Source organism: Podarcis raffonei, chromosome 11, assembly GCF_027172205.1.
Source record: "Podarcis raffonei isolate rPodRaf1 chromosome 11, rPodRaf1.pri, whole genome shotgun sequence".
In the NCBI taxonomy this organism is placed as follows: Eukaryota; Metazoa; Chordata; class Lepidosauria; order Squamata; family Lacertidae; genus Podarcis; species Podarcis raffonei.
The window spans coordinates 18,125,760-18,148,403 of record NC_070612.1 but is presented as its reverse complement, the minus strand read 5'-3'; the positions used below and the strand labels follow the sequence as shown (position 1 = coordinate 18,148,403).

General features: G+C 44.9%; 1 protein-coding gene across 2 annotated transcripts in view; it reads right to left on the bottom strand.

Moving 5' to 3' along the window:
* EGFLAM (EGF like, fibronectin type III and laminin G domains) overlaps positions 1-15,532 on the bottom strand; it is a 106,662-nt gene extending 91,130 nt beyond the window's left edge. The window contains exon 1 of one of the 2 annotated variants that reach the window (XM_053409079.1): positions 14,949-15,532. In XM_053409079.1, coding sequence (XP_053265054.1) covers positions 14,949-15,060 — 112 coding nt within the window. In that variant the 5' untranslated portion in view covers positions 15,061-15,532. The remainder of the gene's footprint in view (positions 1-14,948) is intronic. The other variant, XM_053409080.1, reaches the window with a different exon arrangement.
* Positions 15,533-22,644: the final 7,112 nt, after the last annotated feature.

The window sequence follows — 22,644 nt, the reverse complement described above, 5'->3', positions numbered from 1 at the left end:
CCTGACACAGCAAAGCAGCAGAGGGTGAGACTATCAGTGGCTACTAACCATGATGGTCGGGCTCTGCCTCCACAGTCAGAGGCACAGGAGCTAATTCCTAGGGGTTGAGGTCCCTGCAACCCGCCCGCCCCCAACTGAGGGGACTGGGGCCTCCAACGTTGATGGGCATTGCCATTCAAATGGTATGCATTCTTCTGATCGATTTTGTGGGGCGGGGCTTACCTGCCCGTGCTATTTTATTCAAGTTGGTACCCATGGCAGAGGCAACGCTGCTTCTGAATACCAGTTGCTGGAAACCACAAGAGGGGAGAGGTAAGGTAAAGGTAAAGGACCCCAGACGGTTAAGTCCAGTCAAAGGCGACTGGGGTTGCGGCGTTCATCTTGCTTTCAGGTCGAGGGAGCCGGTGTTTTGTCCACAGACAGCTTTCCGGGTCATGTGGGAAACATGACTAAACTGCTTCTGGCACAATGGGACACCGTGACGGCAACCAGAATGCACAGAAGCACCATTTACCTTCCTGCCACAGCGGTACCTATTTGTCTACTTGCGCTGGTGTGCTTTCGAACAGCTAGGTTGGTAGGAGCTGGGACAGAGAAACGGGAGCTCACTCCATTTCGGGGATTTGAACTGCCGACCTTCCGATCGGCAAGCCCAAGGGGCTCGGTGGTTTAGACTACAGCACCACCCGCACTTCCACAAGAGGGGAGAACTAGCCTATGGAACTGCAGTAAGGAGTAGGGACTGATTCATCCATCTATTTCCTGGCCCTGTCAATTTCACAAGTGTTCATTCCTAAGCCTGTTCTGTCCTGTTTAACCGTGATTATAAAAAAAAAAAACCCAAAGAAATCTGCATAAAAAAGTCATACTTAAATATCAGAAAATGCACATTTAAATACCAATGCACACGTTTCTAAACATGGTTTGTCCTGAATTGCACGTTTTTAAAAGACATTTTGGTACTTTTTTCTTTTCCACCACAAGAATTCAGAAAAGTGTGAGATCTGAAGGATTGGTATCTTACAATCTGCCTACCAGTCTGGGAAGTGCATATCAGGTCAATTCACAATGAAATTCACAGAACTTGAATTCCTCAAGCATCACAAGAAAGGAGCAACTACTGTGCATTAGCAGGAGCAACAGTCAAGTTGCCCAGGGGCTAAAATAGCCCCATGGAATCACACTGTACCTGCACAGACAAACCTAGTTGTTGATTTGGGTACCAATCACCCCAAATAAAGGGGTGAACATACAATCAGGGCATATCTGGATTGCGAGCATCCTCCCCTGGTGTGTTGCAATTCCTTCTTAGCTACTGGGATTCATTCCTGAGAAGCTTGGAAGTTAATTTTGAGGCTTTGCTGTGTGTCCATTATCTCTAATACGAAGTTGCTCTTGAGTGCCTTAATATGGTTTGCATTTTCTTTACCTTGGCCTGTTGTGGTTTTAACATTAGAATATTTTGTTATGGGGAAAACTGCAATGAGCTAGAAAGTGAACAGTGTACAGTTTAAGTTACCCTAAGGGAACTGTTCTCTCACTGCCTGCACACAATTACAGCACTATTAAGCCTCATTATTATGATTATTGTGATTATTAGTACACATGGTGAATGCTGTGTTTTTCAACTACTTCAACAAACCATCCAATAAGATTTGGAAAGAATGCGCAAAACGGCAGCCGAGCGCAAAGCTAAAGTGAAGGAACAGCATGAATATTAAGCAATGAACACCACTGGCAATTATATAGAAACACGGTGGAAATAAGGATAGAAATATTCAAGTCTTTGGGGAACTTAAGTCTATTTCACTTATTGATATAGCCAGATTCCTGACAGCTACAGTTTCATTTTGCCCTTTTTAAAATTGTGCTTGACTTCCTTTTTCCTCATCCATAATGCATTTCAAATATGACTATAAATAAATGTTCAGAATGAGTCCAGCAGTCATCAAGAGGTTTCGAATCGGACCCACAAGGGTTTTTGATCTTGGAGTTTAATTTTAGCAAGCTGCATTTGTGGCATTTATTTTTACAGCTGATTTCCCCCCTCCCCCCCCCACCTTCAGAAATAGATTTCTCTCCCAGTCGCTTGTATCTTGGGGGTTACAAAATTGATCTGTGTACGCCAGCAAGATTCTGAGCAGAAGAACTTATTTGGGGGGGGGGGTGAGCTTGGCTACTCCTTTTAGTCCATCAAGCCCTTTCAAGGTCAAATCTCATTACTGAAAAGGGACTAGTTTTATTGCCACTCTCAATTTGACCTTTTCCAGATGCAATTCCTGCATTAACTCACTTTGTCTATCAGTATTAAAAGAGCAAACCATGGAAGAAACAGTCCTTGCTGTCTTGTCTGTCGTCCGCCCACTTCTTTTTGATGTCTCTGAACATGAGATTTTTCTGTTGTTGTTTAAAAGAAAGTAGAAGCAGAATCTCAAACCGAGGCTCACAAATAACATGCAGGTTTTAAAACTAATGCAAAAAGGAAAAAAAACCACCCTAAAGCAATTACCTGCACTCATTTCAACATCTCTTTCGCCTTCCTATTTGTTATTTGTGAGGAAGAAATAAAATGCATTGGGCAATTTACATTCAACAATTATTATATTTCTCAGAATTAGGTACTACCTCTTCACTTGTTGCTGCTTTCCCCTGTTTTCTGGGGCTGCCTCTCCTCCAGGTATATGATAGGTGCCTTGCATATTTTTTTAACCATTCAACATATGATAAACAGCAGGACTGAAACGATCTCTGTACTCAGCTTATTGAAAACGATATTTCACAGCAGGGACTCAATCGAAGCCTTCTCAGAAAACCCCACAATTCCAATAGCCTTTGGAATAGTGTAGGTGGGATTTAAATTGCACACGGCTGCAGTTTCTCTCCTGGGGTTTAGCCTTCCCTAAATTGAGCTGCAAGTGGGGGAGACGAGGGCAGGTTGCAGCCCCCATCTGCAAAGAGTCTTCTAAATGTTTTTCTGCCACTCATAAGGACTTCACTGGAAGCGGAGCCAAGAAGGTAAACAAAACAGAAACAAAATTAAAGACAAATAGGAGAAAACAGGTGTCTTAAGGGATAATGGCTCCAGTAGATAAGTGCTGTGGTATTATATACAGAGTATGCAATGAAGCAAACCTCTGCAAAGAAGGAACACACACACACTTTGGCTCTGTACACATTACCAGCTTAAATTTTAGCTTTTCCTAAATTTGGATTGAAGCTGGCATGAGGAGAAATGGATAGCAGAACCATACAATTGTACAGTTGAAAGAGACCATGGGGGTTATCTAGTCCAACCCCCTCCAAGGCAGGATTCTTTTATAAGAAGCTGCTTTATGGGCTCCTCCAGCCTAGTGTTTTATTGCGGGTGTTTGCTGCTACATGTTTTGACACAAGAATAGTGCCTTAGTGGTGGATTTATTCTGCTTTAGTTTGTGCTGCACTGCTTCCCCAGAGCTGTCATGTTATGGTTGTCCAGAGGGACTAAAGTGCAATGAAAGCAGAACATTTCTAGTAGGAAAAGTTATGGGATTCCAGCAGGATGTTATGGGACACACACTAATTGGAAATGAAGCAGTTAGACTGCTCCCCAAACATCTGTAGGCACAAACAGGGTTGCATCCAATGTGAACACTGTTCAGTGTAGAGCCTAACTTTAGTCCATTACAGTGGTACCTCTGGATGTGAACGGGATCCGTTCTGGAGCCCCATTCGCATCTTTAAGCGAATGCAACCCACGTCTGCATTGGCCGCGATTCGCCGCTTCCATGCATGCGCATGACGTCATTTTGAGCATCTGCGCATGCGGCGAAAACCGGAAGTAACGCTTTCCGTTACTTCTGGGTCACCACGGAGCGTAACCTGAAAACGCTCAACCTGAAGCATATTCAACCCGAGGTATGACTGTAGTTGCAATGGGTCTACTCTGAGGAGGGGTGAAACACAGTTAAAATAAGGATGGCCACCAACCTGGATGATTTTAAAAGAGGATTGGACAAATTCATGATGGACAAGACTGTCAATGGCCTTTCCAGACATCCTTTTTGTGGCCCATTCATGATGAACAGATAAAGCAGATGGACAGATAAGTCCACGTCAACACAAGCCTCTTCTCTTAAATATCAGACCACCCCAAGAACTAAGGATGCTGCCCTAGGTCAGGTCACACTGTATGTCCATCTTCTAGTGGTGGCAGAGTGGGGAAGACCTTTTCTCCTCATTTATTTCCATGACAGCCAGTCGGCGTAGGCCAGTTGTGTGCTTTCAAGTAGGTTGCCACTCCCTTTTAAGTTCCCTCTGTCCCTGGACAGGAGAACTTTCCAGGAATCTTAAAAGGGGAAACAGAGAGAGCATCCAGCTTACCTTTCTCCAGAGCCCAAGGTGGCTGAATTTTCTCTGCCTAACCCCACTCATATGCCCATGAAATTGCAGGAATCGTGACTATTTAGGCACATGAGTCTGGCAGTATCCCTTGGTGTGAAGATTATTTAGAATAGAAAAGGCAGGAGGAATGTAAAACCAGAATGGTACTTTAAAACACACACATTCAGTTTCATCCTACTGTGGTGCAGTGGGACAGTGCATCTAACCAGAACGTTAGTGGTTCAAGCCCACACAGGGAGAAGCTATGGGCAGAATTCCTGCATTGCAAAAGGCCTGGGCTAGTTGTCCCTTCCCTTCCAACTGTATGAGTCTATGAATTTCAGTGAGTTACAAACAGGGTACTAGTCTCCTCATGTGTAATCCAGCAGTTTTGATGGTTTGACACCTTTGGGAAGTTGGGAGATGGGTTAACATAGTGTTAACTACCATTGGATTCCTCCACCTCCCTGCCAGATGGGATTCATTCTTGTGATTGACAGCAAAATGACTTCTCTGCTAAGATAGGATGGAGGGGAAAGAGAGATACAGGGGCATCTTAAACTGACAGGTGGCCATAGGCAAGCCTGCATTACAGCCCCAAATCATCTCTCTGACTTACAGCAACACTTTGGCATCAACCAGCTAACATATCTTTTTTTAGTGGACAATGCTCAAATATGGGCCTTTCCCCTCCTCCCCCAAAGAAGTGTATTTTTAATATATCAGAAGCTAGAGAAACGTTAAAAGCAGTTTCTCATTTGTCCTTTTATTTTCCTGCCTGTCTCTGCAGCTGATGGCCATTTAATTCACAAACACTGTCCATCTCAATTATCCTAGTATTTACTGGCATCTATTGAGCTAACCAGGGATCACAGAGCTAGATCCTTGAGGTCAGGCCAGTAAAATTAGCCATCTGTCCAATAAAAGCTTTAAGCTCAGCCTGCTCTTAAGCATTATGCCTCCAACTGTGCTGTTTGCACAACAGCAAATGACCAACAATATGACTCAGCTTATAATTTTGTTTCTCCCTTTACACTATTGTTTGACCAAAACATTTTTTTTAAAGGATCTGAACTTTGCATGCAAGTTATGCCCTAATGAGAAAAATAGGCCAAATTTACCAGACTGGGAATAAGGCTTGGTACTCTGGATAAGCCAAATTATGATGAGCTCAACTAATACAAACTTCTACTGAAATAGAACTGTCAATCTGTAAACCTCTTACTCTGGAGTAATCTCACAGAATTGGAATTCAGAGTGACTACTCAAGCTTGCGATAAGCAATTTTAACTGCCATTATTTTCCTTGGTGCAGTCTGTGAGGTGTTAGAAAAAAAGAATACAGTGGTACCTCGGGTTACGAACTTAATTTGTTCTGGAGGTCCATTCTTAACCTGAAACTGTTCTTAACCAGAGGTACCACTTTAGCTAATGGGGCCTCCCACTGCCACTGCGCCACTGCCGCCCTATTTCTGTTCTCATCCTGAAGCAAAGTTTTTAACCCGAGGTACTATTTCTGGGTTAGCGGAGTCTGTAACCTGAAGCGTCTGTAACCCGAGGTACCACTGTAAGTAGCAGCTCTTTCCAACCTCACATTGGGCAAGGTGTGTGGCAGTTGGGAGGAGAGGAGGGTGTTGGGAAAACAACTGAGAAGGACCTGTCATTATGGAGCTAATCCCATTCTGAGACCTCTGAAAAAGGTGTACACATTTTGCAAAGCATTGTGGCTGGGTTGAAGAAGAAACCTCTAATTCAGAAACCATGCATTTCAAATTCAGACCAAGGACCCCTCTGGGGCATTCAGCAATCGCCAACTATGAGAAACTCACTATGAGAACTATAGAAACTCAACTATGAGAAACTCACAGACAATGCATAATGGAGCAACTTTGCTCTCCAGCAATTAGGAGTGTGTTGTTCCTCTGCATCATTAATACCCTAACCCCAATCTCCTTGCATGGATCCTTGCCTGGTAATACAATTCATGGTGTGGGTGGCGCTGTGGCCTAAACCACGAGCCTCTTGGGCTTACCGATCAGAAGGTCGGCAGTTTGAATCCCCATGACAGAGTGAGCTCCCATTGCTCTGTCCCAGCTCCTGCCAACTTAGCAGTTCGAAAGCATGCTAGGGCATAAATAGGTACTGCTGTGGCGGGGAGGTAAACAGCGTTTCCATATGCTCTGGTTTCTGTCATGGTGTTCCCCTGCCCCAGAAGCAGTTTAGTCATGCTGGCCACATAACCCGGAAAGAAGTCTGTGGACAAACGCCAGCTCCCTCGGCCTGAAAGCGAGATGAGCACCACAACCCCATAGTTGCCTATGACTGGACTTAACCATCCAGGGCTCCTTTACCTTTTTACCTTTACCAATAAAACTTCCCTGCACCCGAGCCCTTAAGTCCTTGCACCAGCATTTCATGTTAACTTAGGACCATTTTACATGTTGCCACAGTTTAGATGTTTATGAGATTCCATGGTTTCCACAGCAAACCCTCCTTCCCTCACCTCTTTGATGCACCAAACAAGAGCATTGGAGGAATCCACCTCTGGTTTTAAACTAAACTGTGGTTTCACAACTTGGAGAGCTATGGTTTGCTTATGCTACGGTTAGTAAAAACAGGCCATGATCAAGCTGCGGCTTAAACCCTTGGCTTTTTTCAAAACAAAAAAAAATTTTCCTTCCAGTAGCACCTTAAAGACCAACTAAGTTAGTTCTTGGTATGAGCTTTCGTGTGCATGCACACTTCTTCATATACCAAGTGTATCTGAAGAAGTGTGCATGCACACGAAAGCTCATACCAAGAACTAACTTAGTTGGTCTTTAAGGTGCTACTGGAAGGAAAAAAAATTTTTGATTTGACTATGGCAGACCAACACGGCTACCTTTCTGTAACCTTAGCTTTTTGGCACTCATAATTTAAGCAAAACACAGTTCTCTGAGTTCACACATCATAAGGAACTGTGGCTTATTTAAAAGTGGAAGTAGAAGTTTTGATCTAATCCTCTGGTGCACTGAAGATAAGATGAAAAGTACAAGGCTGTGTATCAACAATGAGCTGCCATCAATCCTGGCTCTCTGCCAAGAAATCCTGTTTAATACGCCTGTTTGCAAATATGTGTTTGTTTAATTCACACTTTTTCATATTAAAGTTTCAGGCTTATGTATAAAAGCATAATGTGTGATAGTACTATATTACAAGAGATTGCTGTCTTTTCTGCAGAGTTCTTGTGTATAATTTGCACAAACTAATCACTGGGTTACATCAGCCTATTAAAAAAAATGCTGTTTTCATGCAACAGGTGAGTCTTTCCTTTCTCATTGCAATGCTATCACAGCTACTGATGATTGACTGATTAACTGTCTTCTTTTTAATCAACCACTTAGTTATTCCAAGTAAAAAATAAACTATTTCAAGGAAAGTCAAGTATATTTTTTAAAAAATCCGCAAAGTTTCTCTTAATATCCCAAACAAAATGCTTAGTATGTAGAAAATCATCCTAAAGACATTAAGATACAATCTTTCAATTCATAGTATCGTTGATTGGAACATGGCCCACTCTATCCCTTCACTCAATTCGGGAAGATGAATATAGGTTATCTCAGCACCCCTTCACAACAGATGAATCTCCAAATAGAATCCGACTGAAATGCATATTTTATCCTGCAAATTAATGAATGACCTAGTTAATTACACTGACTGATCCATTAATACTTTTGGCTCACTTCACGGAGCCTAGGATTTGAAACTAGCAGAAGTCACAAGCAAAGAGCACACCGAAGTGCCATAATTTTTAAATTTCAGAGGGATGGTGTAACAGAAAAATAATCATCTTTCAGCATCTTAAAGACAAACCAATTTATTGCAGCACCTGCCTTTGTGGACTAAAGCCCTCTGCGTGAAATGTAGCCTCAGCTGGAAGGAAGCATGTATGTATAAAGGGGAAAAACCCAAGACTTAGCATGAACATGTGAGTATGTGGGCTCATGGAAAAGGAGGTAGAAGCCACTTTACTCCCCTTCTAGTCCTGCTGCTGCTATAAACTAAGCCAAGGTTTGGGTTAGCATGTCATCCAAACCTGGATTCATGGTCTGTCTAGAGGAAACAGGAGCCTGGGTTCAGACAACATGCTAAGCCATGGCTTATCTCACAGCAGCACAGCAGAAGAACTGGATGAGTGAGGCAGCCTCAATCTCTCATATAAGAGCTTGCGCAGTCACACTAAGCCACAGTTTGTGTGTACAGAACTTAATTCGTTCTGGAGGTCCGTTCTTAACCTGAAACTGTTCTTAACCTGAGACACCACTTTAGCTAGTGGGGCCTCCCGCTGCCGCCACGCCGCGCAATTTCTGTTCTCATCCTGAAGCAAAGTTCTTAACCCGAGGTACTATTTCTGGGTTAGCGGAGTCTGTAACCTGAAGTGTATGTAACCCGAGGTACCACTGTACTGAGCCTGTGACATCCCTGCATGAAGCAAAGCTTTAAATGTTCATCGTCATCATCATCATCTTATTATTTGTAAAAATAGAGACCCATCTGACTGGGCGGTTCCCCCATACACTCTGGGCGGCTTCCAACATATATAAAAACACAATAAAACATTTTTTTAAACTTCCCTATGCTTCCTAACTAATGTATATATTTCTTTAAACCACCATGTTCTTATGCAGCTTTCATGCATTCAACTTGAGCTTGCAAAGATGTGCCCAGTGCAATGGGCCCCCAAATTGGCAGTGACCTAATGCAGTGAGCATCCTCCTCAGATGTTTCATCAGAGCCTGCATTTTGCCTCCAAATCTATTCATTCCGAGTGCAAAGATCATTTTAATCTGGCTCTCTACTATTTCAACATCAAGGACCAAACCCCATGCCCTTGATCCCTATGCAAAAGACTCACTGACGTCAGTAGGGATTCTGCTACAGATCAAAAGTAGCATTAGATTCTGAAGGCCTTTTATGTATCCTTAAGAGTCTCTTTCAAGAGCCCCAACGAAGTTTACACAAACTGCCTGTCCATGAAAGCCCCATCTTTATGCTTTAAAGGAGCTGCTATACATGGACATGAAAATCCTCATTGTTTAGCATCCCAGATGCTCCAGGGTTCAATCCTGCAGTCACCAAAGCACAGGCCACTTAAACCAGAGTGTACGCATCATGTCATCCAGTCTGGACCCTCAGATGATCAAAACGATTGTGTGTGTGTTATGTGCAAGTATTGAGGCTTAAAAGCGGGGCTTGATTTGTGCCAGAGATCAACACAGCTCAGTCCCATGGAACTTGGGTTCAAAAAGACGTTATTCGTGTGAAGCAGCAAGGCAAAATAAAATGTTTCTGAATATATACAAATGTACACTTTCTTCCATCCCAATAGGTGGCTGTTGCTAGACTGCACACGTCTGGGATCAGGAGTTATGACCTGACTTCCAAGCCAAGCACTTAAAAAGAAAAGAAATTAAGCACTTCTGAATAAGCCCATGCAAGTGGTCCCCCTCAGTCTTCCTAAATGGATTGCAAATCCAGCATGCTACCGAAGACCAGCTGTGAAACAGTAAGAACAGGAAAGGGCTTAATTGGTCCAAGGTTCTGCTCAGGTGGAGAAGCGCATATGGCACCTTCACACTTATGTCAAACAAGCAGCCAGCAAGGAGCATGGTCAGCAGGCATGAGTCCTCTCTCTATTTGTCAACACATGAAAGTCATTTGAAACCCTACGCCCTTTTTAGGAACTTCATATGAAAGCATTACAGCAAGTAGCTGATTTAGGGCAACCATCAGGGCATCAACAGCCATTATCCCAATCTTTGTCCTCTTCTCAGTACAGTGGTACCTTGGTTTGCATACGTCTTGGTTTGCCTACGTTTTTGATTACAAACACGTCAAACCCGGAAGTGCGTGTCCCGGTTTGCAACCTTTTTTTTTGGACTACAAACCCCCCCCTTTTTTTTGGATTATGAACAAAAAAATTTGGGAGGCCCCATTGGCGAAAGCGCACTTTGGGTTACAACCTGTTTTGGTTTACAAACGGACCTCCGGAACGGATTGTGGTTGTAAACCAAGGTACCACTCCACCTATTTGCATGTCTAACACCCAAAACAAGTTCACTCTTTAAAAAAGTGGGGGGAAATGACTGTCCCACTGAACAGGCCTGTAATCAAATGGCTAAGATTGAACATAGTCCTTCAGAAATGGGCAACAATCAGGGTAGATAAGTACAGTACTGATTCCCTGAGAAGGGGTTAAGTGTGTAGGCTTATTAATTGTCCAAGGTTTTGCACAAACAGCAAAGTCTACTTGTTAGTCAAGAGACATTCTCCAGCTTTAAAACATAAACTTGCCTTATGTTATCTGGTGGGCGTTTCACCAGCAATAATACTAATATTGCAGCTGCATGACGGGATGTGCTAACTGATGGTCTCTAGGGAAATTACAGTAAAGTTTGGACTAGACACAAAAGCCTTGAAGCCTCGTAGGCTGTAACGTGAGCGCATACAGTAAGGAAAGCATTATACAGTGGTACCTCTGGATACGCACACCTGTGATTGCGTATCCTTCGGGTTACGTATGCAGCAAACCCGGAAGTATTTTTCCGAGTTTCACCACGCGCACATGAGCAGAAGCACTCTACGGCGCCACGCACATGCACAGAACAAGCACCTCCGGTTGCAAATTCCTCGGGATCCGACCGGAGCTCTGGAACGGATCCCGTGCACAACCGGAGGTACCACTGTACTGAGTCAGACCATTAGTGAAATAGCCTTCCAGGGTCTCAGGAAGAGGACTTTCCCATCATTGGCTACTTGATCCTTTTAACAGGAGATACTCAAGATTGAGCATAGGACCTTCTGCATGCAAAACATGTGCTCTACCACTGAATCATAGAATTGTAGCGTTGAATGGGACCACAAGGGTTATCTATTGTTCAACTGCTTTCAACACAGGAATCTTCTGCCCAACGTGGAGCTTGAACCTACGACCCTGAGATCCAGAGCCTCGTGCTCTACCAACTGAGCTATCCTTGGTTAAGTATGACCCCCCTCCCCAAACAAGAGTTTGGCTCCATAGAATTACAGAACTGTAGTGCTGGAAGGGACCCCAAAGGTCATCAATAAGTCCAACTCCATGAATGCAGCAGGAATCAACCACCATTCTTTGAAAGAGGGGTACTGAATCACTTAACAAATGTGGAGAAGTTATTATGTGTCCTTCCCTTCGCAGCTGCTTACAAAGTATCCAAACAAGTAGTTTTCAAATGTCTCCATAAAGAAAACAGAGAACTTGCATTGTATTTACTGAAAGAAGCTGATGGAAAAGCAAGAATCTCAAGTTGCAACATAACACGCTTTTAAGTTGCATAACAGGAAAGAGTTCTTATATATAAGAACAGGTAAGCAATGGACCAAGTGGTAGAATTCCTGTCCATAGTGAAGGGATTTCAGACGATCCCTCGGGTCTTTAAAGGATGCACAAAGGTCATGCAGCTTAACTTTGTACCCAACAATGTAAGGTAAAGGTAAAGGGACCCCTGACCATTAGGTCCAGTCGTGACCGACTCTGGGATTGCGGCACTCATCTTGCTTTATTGGCCAACGGAGCCGGCGTACAGTTTCCGGGTCATGTGGCCAGCATGACCAAGTCGCTTCTGGTGAACCAGAGCAGCGCACGGAAACGCCGTCTACCTTCCCGCTGGAGCGGTACCTATTTATCTACTTGCACTTTGACATGCTTTCGAACTGCTAGGTTGGCAGGAGCAGGGACCGAGCAACGGGAGCTCACCCCATCATGGGGATTCGAACCGCCAACCTTCTGATCAGCAAGTCCTAGGCTCTGTAGTTTAACCCACAGCGCCACCCACGTCCCAATCACCCATCGATGTACCTAATGGCCAAATAAACACCCCATCAATTTTGCACATGTGAGAAGGGTGTCTATCTGCACGCCAACACAAATGCATTGAGCTCCTGACCCCGTTAGGGTCCTCCCTCATATGGGGGAGGTCTATAAGCACGGATGTACCAATTCTCCACATCTGAGTCCAAAGTGGAGATGCTGTTTGAATAAGTAACAGGTGCATCAACAATAATCATATACTGGTGCCATACACAAGACTGCTTTGTGAGCTCATCTGAGCTCAACATTTCCCTGGTATAGTTTAAGTCAGACTACTGGTCCATCCAGCACAATATGGCTGGGCTCCAGATGTTGTTCAACAAAACTACAGCTCCCATGCCAATGGTGAGGGATGAAGGGAGAGTTGGCCAACAACATCTACAAGGCACTAGGTTGGCTAGCCATGGTGTACATCTAGGGTGCAGAATATCTGGCTCATGGACCAAATTTGGCACTGCACGATTTGGCCCACAAAGCTGTTTACTCCAAACAATGCCCATTTGCCCTACATCTGAAATTACATCTGATAGGCTGAACAACTGAGTTTGCCATGGGAAATTTGACTGCACAGCCCATCCCTGCAAAAAGCAGCACTGAGGTAACCACCCATCAACTGCCGGACAGTTAACGCTGGTGGATTAGTTGTGTGACCCTATATTCTTGGCTTCCATAGGGCTGGCAAAGCCCCTTGTGCTGTGGTTCCCAAGCACCTGGCAACTAGCTGGCTATAGGGTGCTTGGGATGTTTTGCACAAGTCACACAGACAGGTAGATGGGAAAATCCAGCTGACAGAACAAGAATGGCACCTGGTGATTGGCAGGAAGGTTGCCCCACCCACCTGTTGAAGTTGGGGGTGGTTTGACAATGCCAGGTCCAAAAGGTCCCCCCAAAAGGGGTTTCAGTGACTGGCAGTAGCTCTCCATGCTGGGTTCCTAGACCTACCTGCAGATTTCAGGGGTTGAACCTGAAACCTCTATGTAGAGCATTGCTCTACCACTGAGGCATAACTCCAAAGAGTTGGGCTCGGCAACATCTATGAGATACCTTACTTTCTAGTGGAACGATCTACATTTCTGAAGTGCTACTATTTTTGTTAATATTTCTATTTGCCTAATCATCCCAGACTTTCTGTTGCTATCTGCAAAAGGAAACACTGATTGTACGGAAGGCGAGTACAGAAGCCCTATCCAATTAACACACTGACATTTTGTACAATAAGATGACAGAGAACCTAATACTAGGCAGGCAGGCATTCACATTAGCTATCACTTTTGAAATGAATGAAACAGAATAAGCGGCATCTCTCCCAAGAGCTTGTGTTACACAGACTCTGTTTAGCATGGAAACAAGTAACAGGAAAAGCAGGTGGTATAATGAGCCTGTCTTTAATGAGAGGGCAGGAGAAAAAGTTAATTTTTAAATGGAGTATCATGAACCACTAAAATATTAATCAGCCAGGTACTGATGCTTCTAACACCCAGAGCATTCTCGCTTCCAATTAAAGGAGAAAATGACAAATAACTTTTGACAAAAAAGCCACTTACTTTTAAAGCAGAACTTGCTAGCTAGAAAGAAATCAGCTGGAGTAAAACGGACCAGACCACAGAGCTGGGTTTCTGCTCCTTTAGCAATTGATGTCAGACAGAAATTCAACAGGTGCAACTTTTTCCACAAGAGGGGTATTGATGGGGAGAAACTTACCTGGTTGAATTTCTGCCTTACAAAGACTCAGCTGTTGTTATTTTTTAAAAGGCAAAGGAGCACCACTGGGAGACAGAGGACAGGAAGATTACAAATCCCTTCAACTTTTCTTTCTAGTAAAACATCACATTGGAATAAGCCTGACTTGTCTGTCTCAAAGCTTGATGTAAACTCTGAACTAGCAGCATATTTTCCCAGTGTTCGCATAGATCATTAATACCATAAGACACATCTGCTAATGTCTTTTCTTTTTAATGAATTTTAGTTAAAACCATAAACACACTCTTCTCCCGGGAGTCGCTGATGAACTCAGGAATTTTTGGGGTGGAAATGACCTAAAACAAATGGATGTTCTTTCCTACAATTTGCCTCGGCTCCTTTTTCATTTGTTTTACGCGTAATAAACCGGGGGGGGGGGTGGAATTTGTGGGGGGGGGAGAGATGACTCGTCCGATTGTTCTTTTCCCAACAGGAAATGGAGAAGCTGTTTTGACAATATGGATTAAATAATGGTTCTTTTAAAGGCATGGAACCCCCCGCCCCACCCTTTGCTCTCTCCCTCGCCAATGCCTAGTAATTGAGATCACATGGACTCTGTCTGAACTCTCAGCCGTTCTTCGGGGGGCTCAAATGAAAACGAAACCCAAAACAGTGGCTTCCCCAGACCGCTAAGATTTACGCAGCAGGAGCTGGTGGTAGCGAGTAGCTGTGCGAGGAAACGGGATCGAAGGAGCTTAAGTGCGTCTCTTAAGAGCGCGCGCGTTACTTGGGAGGGCGGGGGAGCCCTTTGTGTTTAATTTGTTTTTATTTTTAACTTTTCCCCGTCCACCCACCACCTATGCGCACCACGTAACAGGGCAAGCGGGCGCGTGCCTGCGATTCCTTCGCACTTTTTTGATCTTCCCAAAAGATGCCCAGGGACTCAGAAACGAGAGAGGGCACTGGAGTCGGCGGGAGTTTGGCGCGCCCCTCTTTCTTTCCTTCCTTCTTTCTTTCTTTCTTACCTTGCCTCCTTGGGATGTTTCTTCTGTTTGCGGTTAAGGGTCCGATGCAACAAGCCAGCAGGACCCAAAGCAGGCGGCGGGAGCTGCAGCGAGACCGGCAGTGTAAATCCATTTTGGCTCAAATCGGATTGGCCTGTTTCCAACAAAACACACCGGCTGCGATGTGGGGGGGAATGATTATTATTTTAAGCAAAGTTTGAGCAAGTTGAGCAGAGCGCGCTGAAGGGCTGGCTTTGCAATCCGTGGTAACGACGCTCCAAAAGATCCTAGAGATTATGGTAATCGGGGAGGAGCTTTGTGCTGGGTTGCAAGCGGGGGCGAGGACGACCAGTCGCGAGTCCGGCGTCTGTGGAAGCCAGACGGGTTTAAGTGGGTCTGGCACGGAGCAAGCAGCACGGTTTTTACGCACGCAGCAGGGCGGGGACCTGCCCTTTGATGGGATTAGAAGAATCCCCAGTAATGCGAGGGCGCACAGCGACTATAACGAATGAATGAGGCGCCTCTTAACTGCCTCTCCACACACACTTGCGCCCCACTCCGCCCCCGGGATCGTCTCTGAGATGATGGATCCAACAAGACGCCCACCACCCCCTGAGGAGCGATCCAGCGACGCCCCCCTGCGGAAGATGATCCGTCGCTCACTGCGCGCTGCAGCGGAGCGCGCATTTCCAAACGCTCACCGCGCAAAACGGCCGGTTCCCTCTCGCAGTAAGAGCAGAGCAGTTGGCTGCCCTTTTCACCACCACACCCGGCTCTTTCCCCGAGCCCCACCACCACCTTTCCGTGGCAGAGTCCCTTCTCCAAAAACACGCTGCCTCTCCTCAAACGTTCCCTTAGATTTCTCCTCCGCTCCTCCAACTGGGGAGTCGGCTCGCCAGTTTCCCCATAGAACAATTGTCAAATTAATGCCCCCTCCCTACTCTTCATTTGAAACGTTCCAGTTTCAAAGGGTTATTCATGGGCGTAGCCAGGCTTTGGGGGGGGGCAGGCTTTTTGTTAGGGGGCCAGAACCTCAGTTTGATACGTGTTTTTATTGATTGTGGGAGAGCTGCCCCCCTTGGCTACGCCCATGGGGCTATTTTAATTCATTATTTTTATTTACATATGTATCCCCCCTTGGGAAAATAAACAAATCCAAGGTGGCTAATGATTTTTAGGACCGTATGACATTTACCTTCAGAATAAATTTTTTTTAAGTCTCTCTTTCCAGCTTGCAACTCGGAAAGGTAATGAGACTTGCCCAAGGCTGCTTGTGGAATCCAGTGGCAGAAGTGGATTTATGCGCCTGGCTTTTTTAAACCACAGTCTCCCAGAGCCAAACCAAACTTCTCAGCGAGGCTTTCATAATAGTCTACCCCCTAGGGGAAATTGTAGGCATTTTCTACATCACACATGATATTAAAACATGTTTTTGAGTTTCTCTTGCACTGCTTCTGCATAACTGCAAGCATGGGACAGAAAGCAGAAGCGAGCCTTAAAAAAAAATATTAAAGTATTCATGCTGCAGGCAACACAAAATAAACTTCCTAAGTGAAAAATATTGTGCTGAATTAAACAAGCTGAAATTATAGCACTTTCAAGGTTGCCGTCCATTACCCGTTTATATGGGAATATGCCCTGTTGAACTCAGTGGGACCTACTTATAAGTAGACATGTATAGGATTGTACTCTAACTCTTGTGGACAATGAGCCGGATTGCGCATTAGAAACTTCCCCACACAATAAGGGACACTTACTAGTTGTGGAAGTATCAGCCCGTCACTGTTTGAAATGAAATTACCTATTTTTTTTCCTGCCAAGAAGCTCTGCAATGCCACTCCTTCAGAAAAGCTCAGATCACTTCCCAAAGGGCATTATTAGAATTGTGAACCTGCCACTCAATCCGTAACATTCTCTGGGTTCCACCGCCCTCCCCCACCTTCTCTGCAGAAGATCTGATCTAAAATACTTCCTGCAAAATAGAGAATGCACAATCAGCTCCCATCTCTCCTGGGCTTAATTTGAAGCCTGTTCTGAGCTTGCAGCTGAAGAACGTGGTAGAGTCTTGTGGTGGTAGAGTGGGCTATATCACTTCACATGGGAGAGGAAGGGATTACATTTTTTAAGTTGTCTCAAGCGTTGTTCTGTTTCTCCGATCCTTTCCAGGAACCTGTAATTTGTTGTTTTCCAGCTGAATGAGAAGAAATGGATGCTGAGGATGAGGAACAGGGTAAAGCAGGAGAGGTCCTGTGGGTTGTATCCAGCCCATGACCCAGAAGTTCCTCACCTCTGCTCTAGACCTGAACCCACTGGGATTTTTAATAGCGAATTTTGACCACTGAGTTTATCTTGGTTTTGAGATTCTACTAACTTTTGGCACAGGAATATGAGCGACAGAAGGCTAGGGTTGCAACCGTAAGCTCAAATACTTGCAAATAAGTCCCATTGAAATGAATGGGGCTGGTGCCCAAGTAAATATGGTTAGGGAATTGAGTTGTTATCTAGCGGATACTGAGTTAAGCAGATAAAGGAAGTTTAATCTTTCCAGATGGAAGCTGAATCCACTTTGGCCACTCAGACTAATATAGTAACTTCCATACAGATTAGTAGCAAGGAGGACAACGACGACAAGCTGGGGAATAGGAATGGGGGAAGGTAACCTGAATCCACAGGGAACCAGGAGTGGTATTCAATTAAGCTTTAACTCAGAGCAGACCCATTGACTACGGTTGTGTACACATTACCAGCTTAAAATACAGGTGGATTGTTCTTCAGTTCAGTTTGAAGCTGGTTTCCGGGGGCAGGGTGGGGAGAGACATCAAAATACAGTATGGGAAACAACAGGATAGATACAGAATAGATATGGATTGTGGCTAGCCATATGTGTACACCACTTCGCAATCCAGTGGTAAGAGCGCACTGGATGCAGAATAAGCAGGAGCGTGTACACAGCTTAAGTTATGTCCATTAATTTCAGTAGGTCTACTACGACTAAAGGGGATGCAGGTGGCACTGTGGGTTAAACCACAGAGCCTAGGACTTGCTGATCAGAAGGTCGGTGGTTCGAATCCCCACAACGGGGTGAGCTTCCGTTGCTCGGTCCCAGCTCCTGCCAAACTAGCAGTTCGAAAGCACGTCAAAGTGCAAGTAGATAAATAGGTACTGCTCCGGCGGGAAGGTAAACAGCGTTTCCGTGCACTGCTCTGGTTCACCAGAAGCGGCTTAGTCATGCTGGCCGCATGACCCAGAAAGCGAGTATGAGTGCCGTAACCCCAGAGTCGGCCACAACTGGACCAAATCGTCAGGGGTCCCTTTACCTTTACTACGACTAAAACCTAATTGAATGCCATTCAGGAATAGAGCCCCATGCTGCATGAACAAGAGGGGGAAGGCAAGAGGGGGAAATGAAAGTTGGCAAGACAAACCAAGCTCACATGTGCAACTGGAGATGTGTTAGCGCTGTACATAAGCGGGATGATTTCAAACTGCAAGTTTATATTGTTTATACAAAATTAGCATACTCTTTCCTGACATTTAATTTTCTATATGGGGAGTGTTTGTATCAAAAGGAGACTAGACCAGCCCTAAAAGTAAAGGTAAAGGGACCCCTGACCATTAAGTCCAGTCACGGACAACTCTGGGGTTGCGTCGCTCATGTTGCTTTACTGACCGAGGGAGCTGATGTTTGTCCGCAGACAGTTTTTCCGGGTCATGTGGCCAGCATGACTAAGCCACTTCTGGCGAAACCAGAGCAGCACACAGAAATGCCGTTTATCTTCCCGCCAGAGTGGTACCTATTTATCTACTTGCACTTTGACATGCTTTCAAACTGCTAGGTTGGCAGGACCAAGCAACGGGAGCTCACCCCATCGTGGGGATTCGAACCGCCAATCTTCTGATCGGCAAGTCCTAGGCTCAGTGGTTTAGACCACAGCGCCACCCACGTGCCTTAGACCAGCCCTACTATTAGGTAAAGCGAAGTGGTTGCAGATTTGGAGTGTCAGGAAAAGGGAACAAATTGTTGGTTATTTAATGTATTATTGCTATATTTCTGTTGCCAGGGTGAGGGAGGTGCTTGTAGGATTTTGTGTCTCAGGTGCCAAAGTAAATTGACCTTGACTTGAGGTAGCAGGTGCCATTTGTTAATCCTCCTCAGACAGCACAATGAGAGCAGAATTCAATAATATGATCTCCCAAGGGCCTTCTGAAATGGTCAGTCAGCTCAGGAACCACCTCATCTGCTGCTTGTGCAGACTAAAACATGAGTAGGGGGATGTCCCTTTAAGGAGGAAGCTTACCTCAGTCCAATGCCTTCAGAGGATGCAGTATCCTCCTATAATACCTTTACATCTCATGCTTGTAAATTGACATCCCTCAAAAGTGATGATCAAGTAGACAAGACCTTTGGATTTTCAGTCCCTAACCTTCTGCTAATTAATATAAGCTACCAGTGGAATTATGCCATCAGTTGCACTAGCAAATCCTGCTCAAATTTCAGATGTAGCAGAATGGAAGGGACATGGGGAATAGTCAAGTTCATTGTTCTAAGCAGAGTTGTAAAAATAAGTTTGAAGAGGGAATGAGGAGCAATAGATCTGGGGTCTGGTACGACAGAGCTAGGGTCTGGGCCTCCAAACCATCTCCTAAAAACACGCCTGCAAGCCAGTAAAAATTGAGTGCCCACAGTATCTTTGCAAGGAAGGATTGAGCGGGGGGGGGGGACAGGGGACAGGGCTGAACAACCTGAACACAGTCCATGACCTCATTGGCCAAAAACACACCATTACAGTCTAGCAGGCTCTACCAGGTCCTGTGGGCACCAGTCAACACTGACAATAGGACAAAAGCTGCCTTTCATCTCAGCATGTAGGCAAAATGCTGAAATGGACAGCAGCCATCTGATCGCTACCATAGTGGCGATTTTCAAACGGTACAAGAGGTGAAATATTTTACTGCCGAGGTTCCTGTGGGAATACGCTCCCGGTGTTTGAAAAGCACCAATTCCCTAGGTGGCTGCACACAGAGCCACTTTGCAAGGCTCCTAGGGAATCTTCACAGCATTTCTCCAGCAGGGAATCCAGCTGGCAGCCAGATGCAAGCGCAGAAGTGATTGCACTACACAGAAAGCTGTGTCGGAGCGGAAGTCTCCTGCTATTCCCTTTCCACAAAGTAAACAGCTAACCGTCTTCCCCTCTCACTTTTAAGATGTATAGCTGTAAACGGGGTGATCATTTTACTGCTCTGCAAATGGATATATATTTCCCTGCTCCAAGTTGAATGCAAAAACTAAGAAACAAACCTGATTTGGCCTGTTTCCAACAGCTGGGGGGGACTGTTGAAGCGGGTACCTGTTGGCTGCTACCTGTGCTGCCACTAACCCATCTCCACCACAGCTCCTTAATCACAATTTTTTAAAAGTTTCCCCTTTTTGTTGTTGCCGTAAAGAAAATTACTGCATAAACAATTGATGGGGAAAACATTAAGCTACCCTACACATCATATTTAGAGTGGAACCTCCAAAAGCAGGTTAAACTGTAGGACAGACATTTCGGTACACAAAACTGATTCAGGCTAAAATGAAATACAAAAGCAGGTAAACCAATTTATGGTTAAAAAGCTAGTCCCATCTTGCAGGCTGTAGCGGGCAAGGGGCAGTTTCAGGTGAGAGATTTAAGGCAAGGGACATTTCCAGCCTGAGACTGAACCTGGCACCTTAGGCCTGCAAAATGGACGCTCTACCACTGAGCCACAGGCCTGGTGAGATGTCTGTAGAATGAGAGAAAGGACAGCCACAACCACCCCCAAAAGCAGCAGAAATATGACAAAAGCCCTGTTCCCCACCTGTGATGATCCCCCCTTTGATAATTTTTGAATGTGGTTTATTTCCTTATTACCGTATTTTTTGCTCTATAAGACGCACCAGACCACAAGACGCACCTAGTTTTTGGAGGAGGAAACAAGAAAAAAATATTCTGAATCTCAGAAGCCAGAACAGCAAGAGGGATCGCTGTGCAGTGAAAGCAGCAATCCCTCTTCCTGTTCTGGCTTCTGTGATAGCTGCGTAGCCTGCATTCGCTCCATAAGACGCGCACACATTTCCCCTTACTTTTTAAGAGGGAAAAAGTGAGTCTTGTAGAGCAAAAAATATGGTAATTGATGGGAGAAGGAATGGCGGGAAATGCAGGGCGAAAAAAATCACAGCATTAGTCAGCACTGACTGGCAGGGTTTCAGGCAGAAACCTTTTCCGGTGCTCCCTGAATATGCTAGGGATTGAACCTGGAACCTTCTGCATTCAGAGCATGTGTTCTGCCACCGAGTCACAGCGAAACAGCAGCTCAAAATGTATGTTAATAGGCTTCTCCAAGCCTTACTGGTATAGGCTCCCTGCCTCACAGACCTGACTCGTAGCCTCTGAAGTTGATGCATGCACGACCTTCTGTCTGGCTACATTAAGGCCTGCAATAATCATTGCACAGGAAATGCTAGTGCCATTCCAAAAGTCAGTGCGTTTCCACAGTGCCAATTAAAATACCAGCATTTGTAGAAGCAAACAGCAAAAATATATTTAAAAAGAAAAAGAAAGAAAGATGCCAGAGCTGTATGTTTGGGGAGGAGTGATACCAATTACCAAACCCTCTAATTTCCATTTCATTCTGCAGAGTTCAATAATGTTTTTTTCATAAAGCAATTTTTAAAAAAACAAAAAATGCTCAAGCTGTTATCCGGCTGCATATTAATTGCTTTATTTCAGCGCTGTACACCTGGTTTTATCCTTCAACGTTTTGGAAACTGTTTGCTCTGGAAGGGCTTGCTTTTAATCCCACACAACAGGATATTTAGTTGAAAACAGTCCGGCAAAATCAGGAAGTCTTATCCTGTGGGTGGCTAAGTGGGCAGCCTGTGGCTTAAAAGGAATAGCAGTGTGTCCAGCAGGCTTACAAGAAATTTCATTTTGTGATGGATGGAAAAACAGGCACATCTCTGTCTTGGGAAAGAGCTCCGTGAAAGAACCGTCTGAGTCAGTGCTATAAACACAGGTGGAGTTTATCTTACGCTATTCATTGCACTAAAGCACTGAGAGTAAACTATTAGATGAAATGAATTAGTCACTCTTGTGCTCAGGCACAAAAATGGGGAAGTGGTTTTCGAACTTCCTAGCTTCAGGGAATCCTTTCCACATCCAACTTGTCAACCTCTGCGTATCTGTCATGGATATCCTATATTTTACAAAGGATTCTGGGGAATGCTCTAGAGAAGGAGTGGAGAGCACTTGTTAGCTCATGGGTTGCATTTACTTCTGGGCAATCTTCAGAGCTGGGTGTGTCACCCAGTGATGGGAGGGCCCACAGAAAAAAGGGGGTGGAGCACCGAATGTAGTCCCCCCCCCCTTTATATGGTAGTTTGTACCGACACATCTCTATCCTCCATCCATGCAGATAAGAGGCATTATCAGGGTTCAAAGGCACATTTGATTCATGTAAACATCGGGAAAGCTAAACTTCAGGAAGAGCTTTCTGGTGGTAAGAGCCGTTTGACAGTGTAATGGATTTCATTGGGAGGTGGTGGGCTCTCCTTCCTTGGAGGTTTTTAAGCAGAGGTTGGATAGCCACCTGTCATGGATGCTTGAGTTGAGACTCCTGGAGAGAGCCCCAGGAGCCAGATAAATATGTGGGATGTGAAACACAAGAGCAGTCAAGTACAACATTCCTAGAGTGC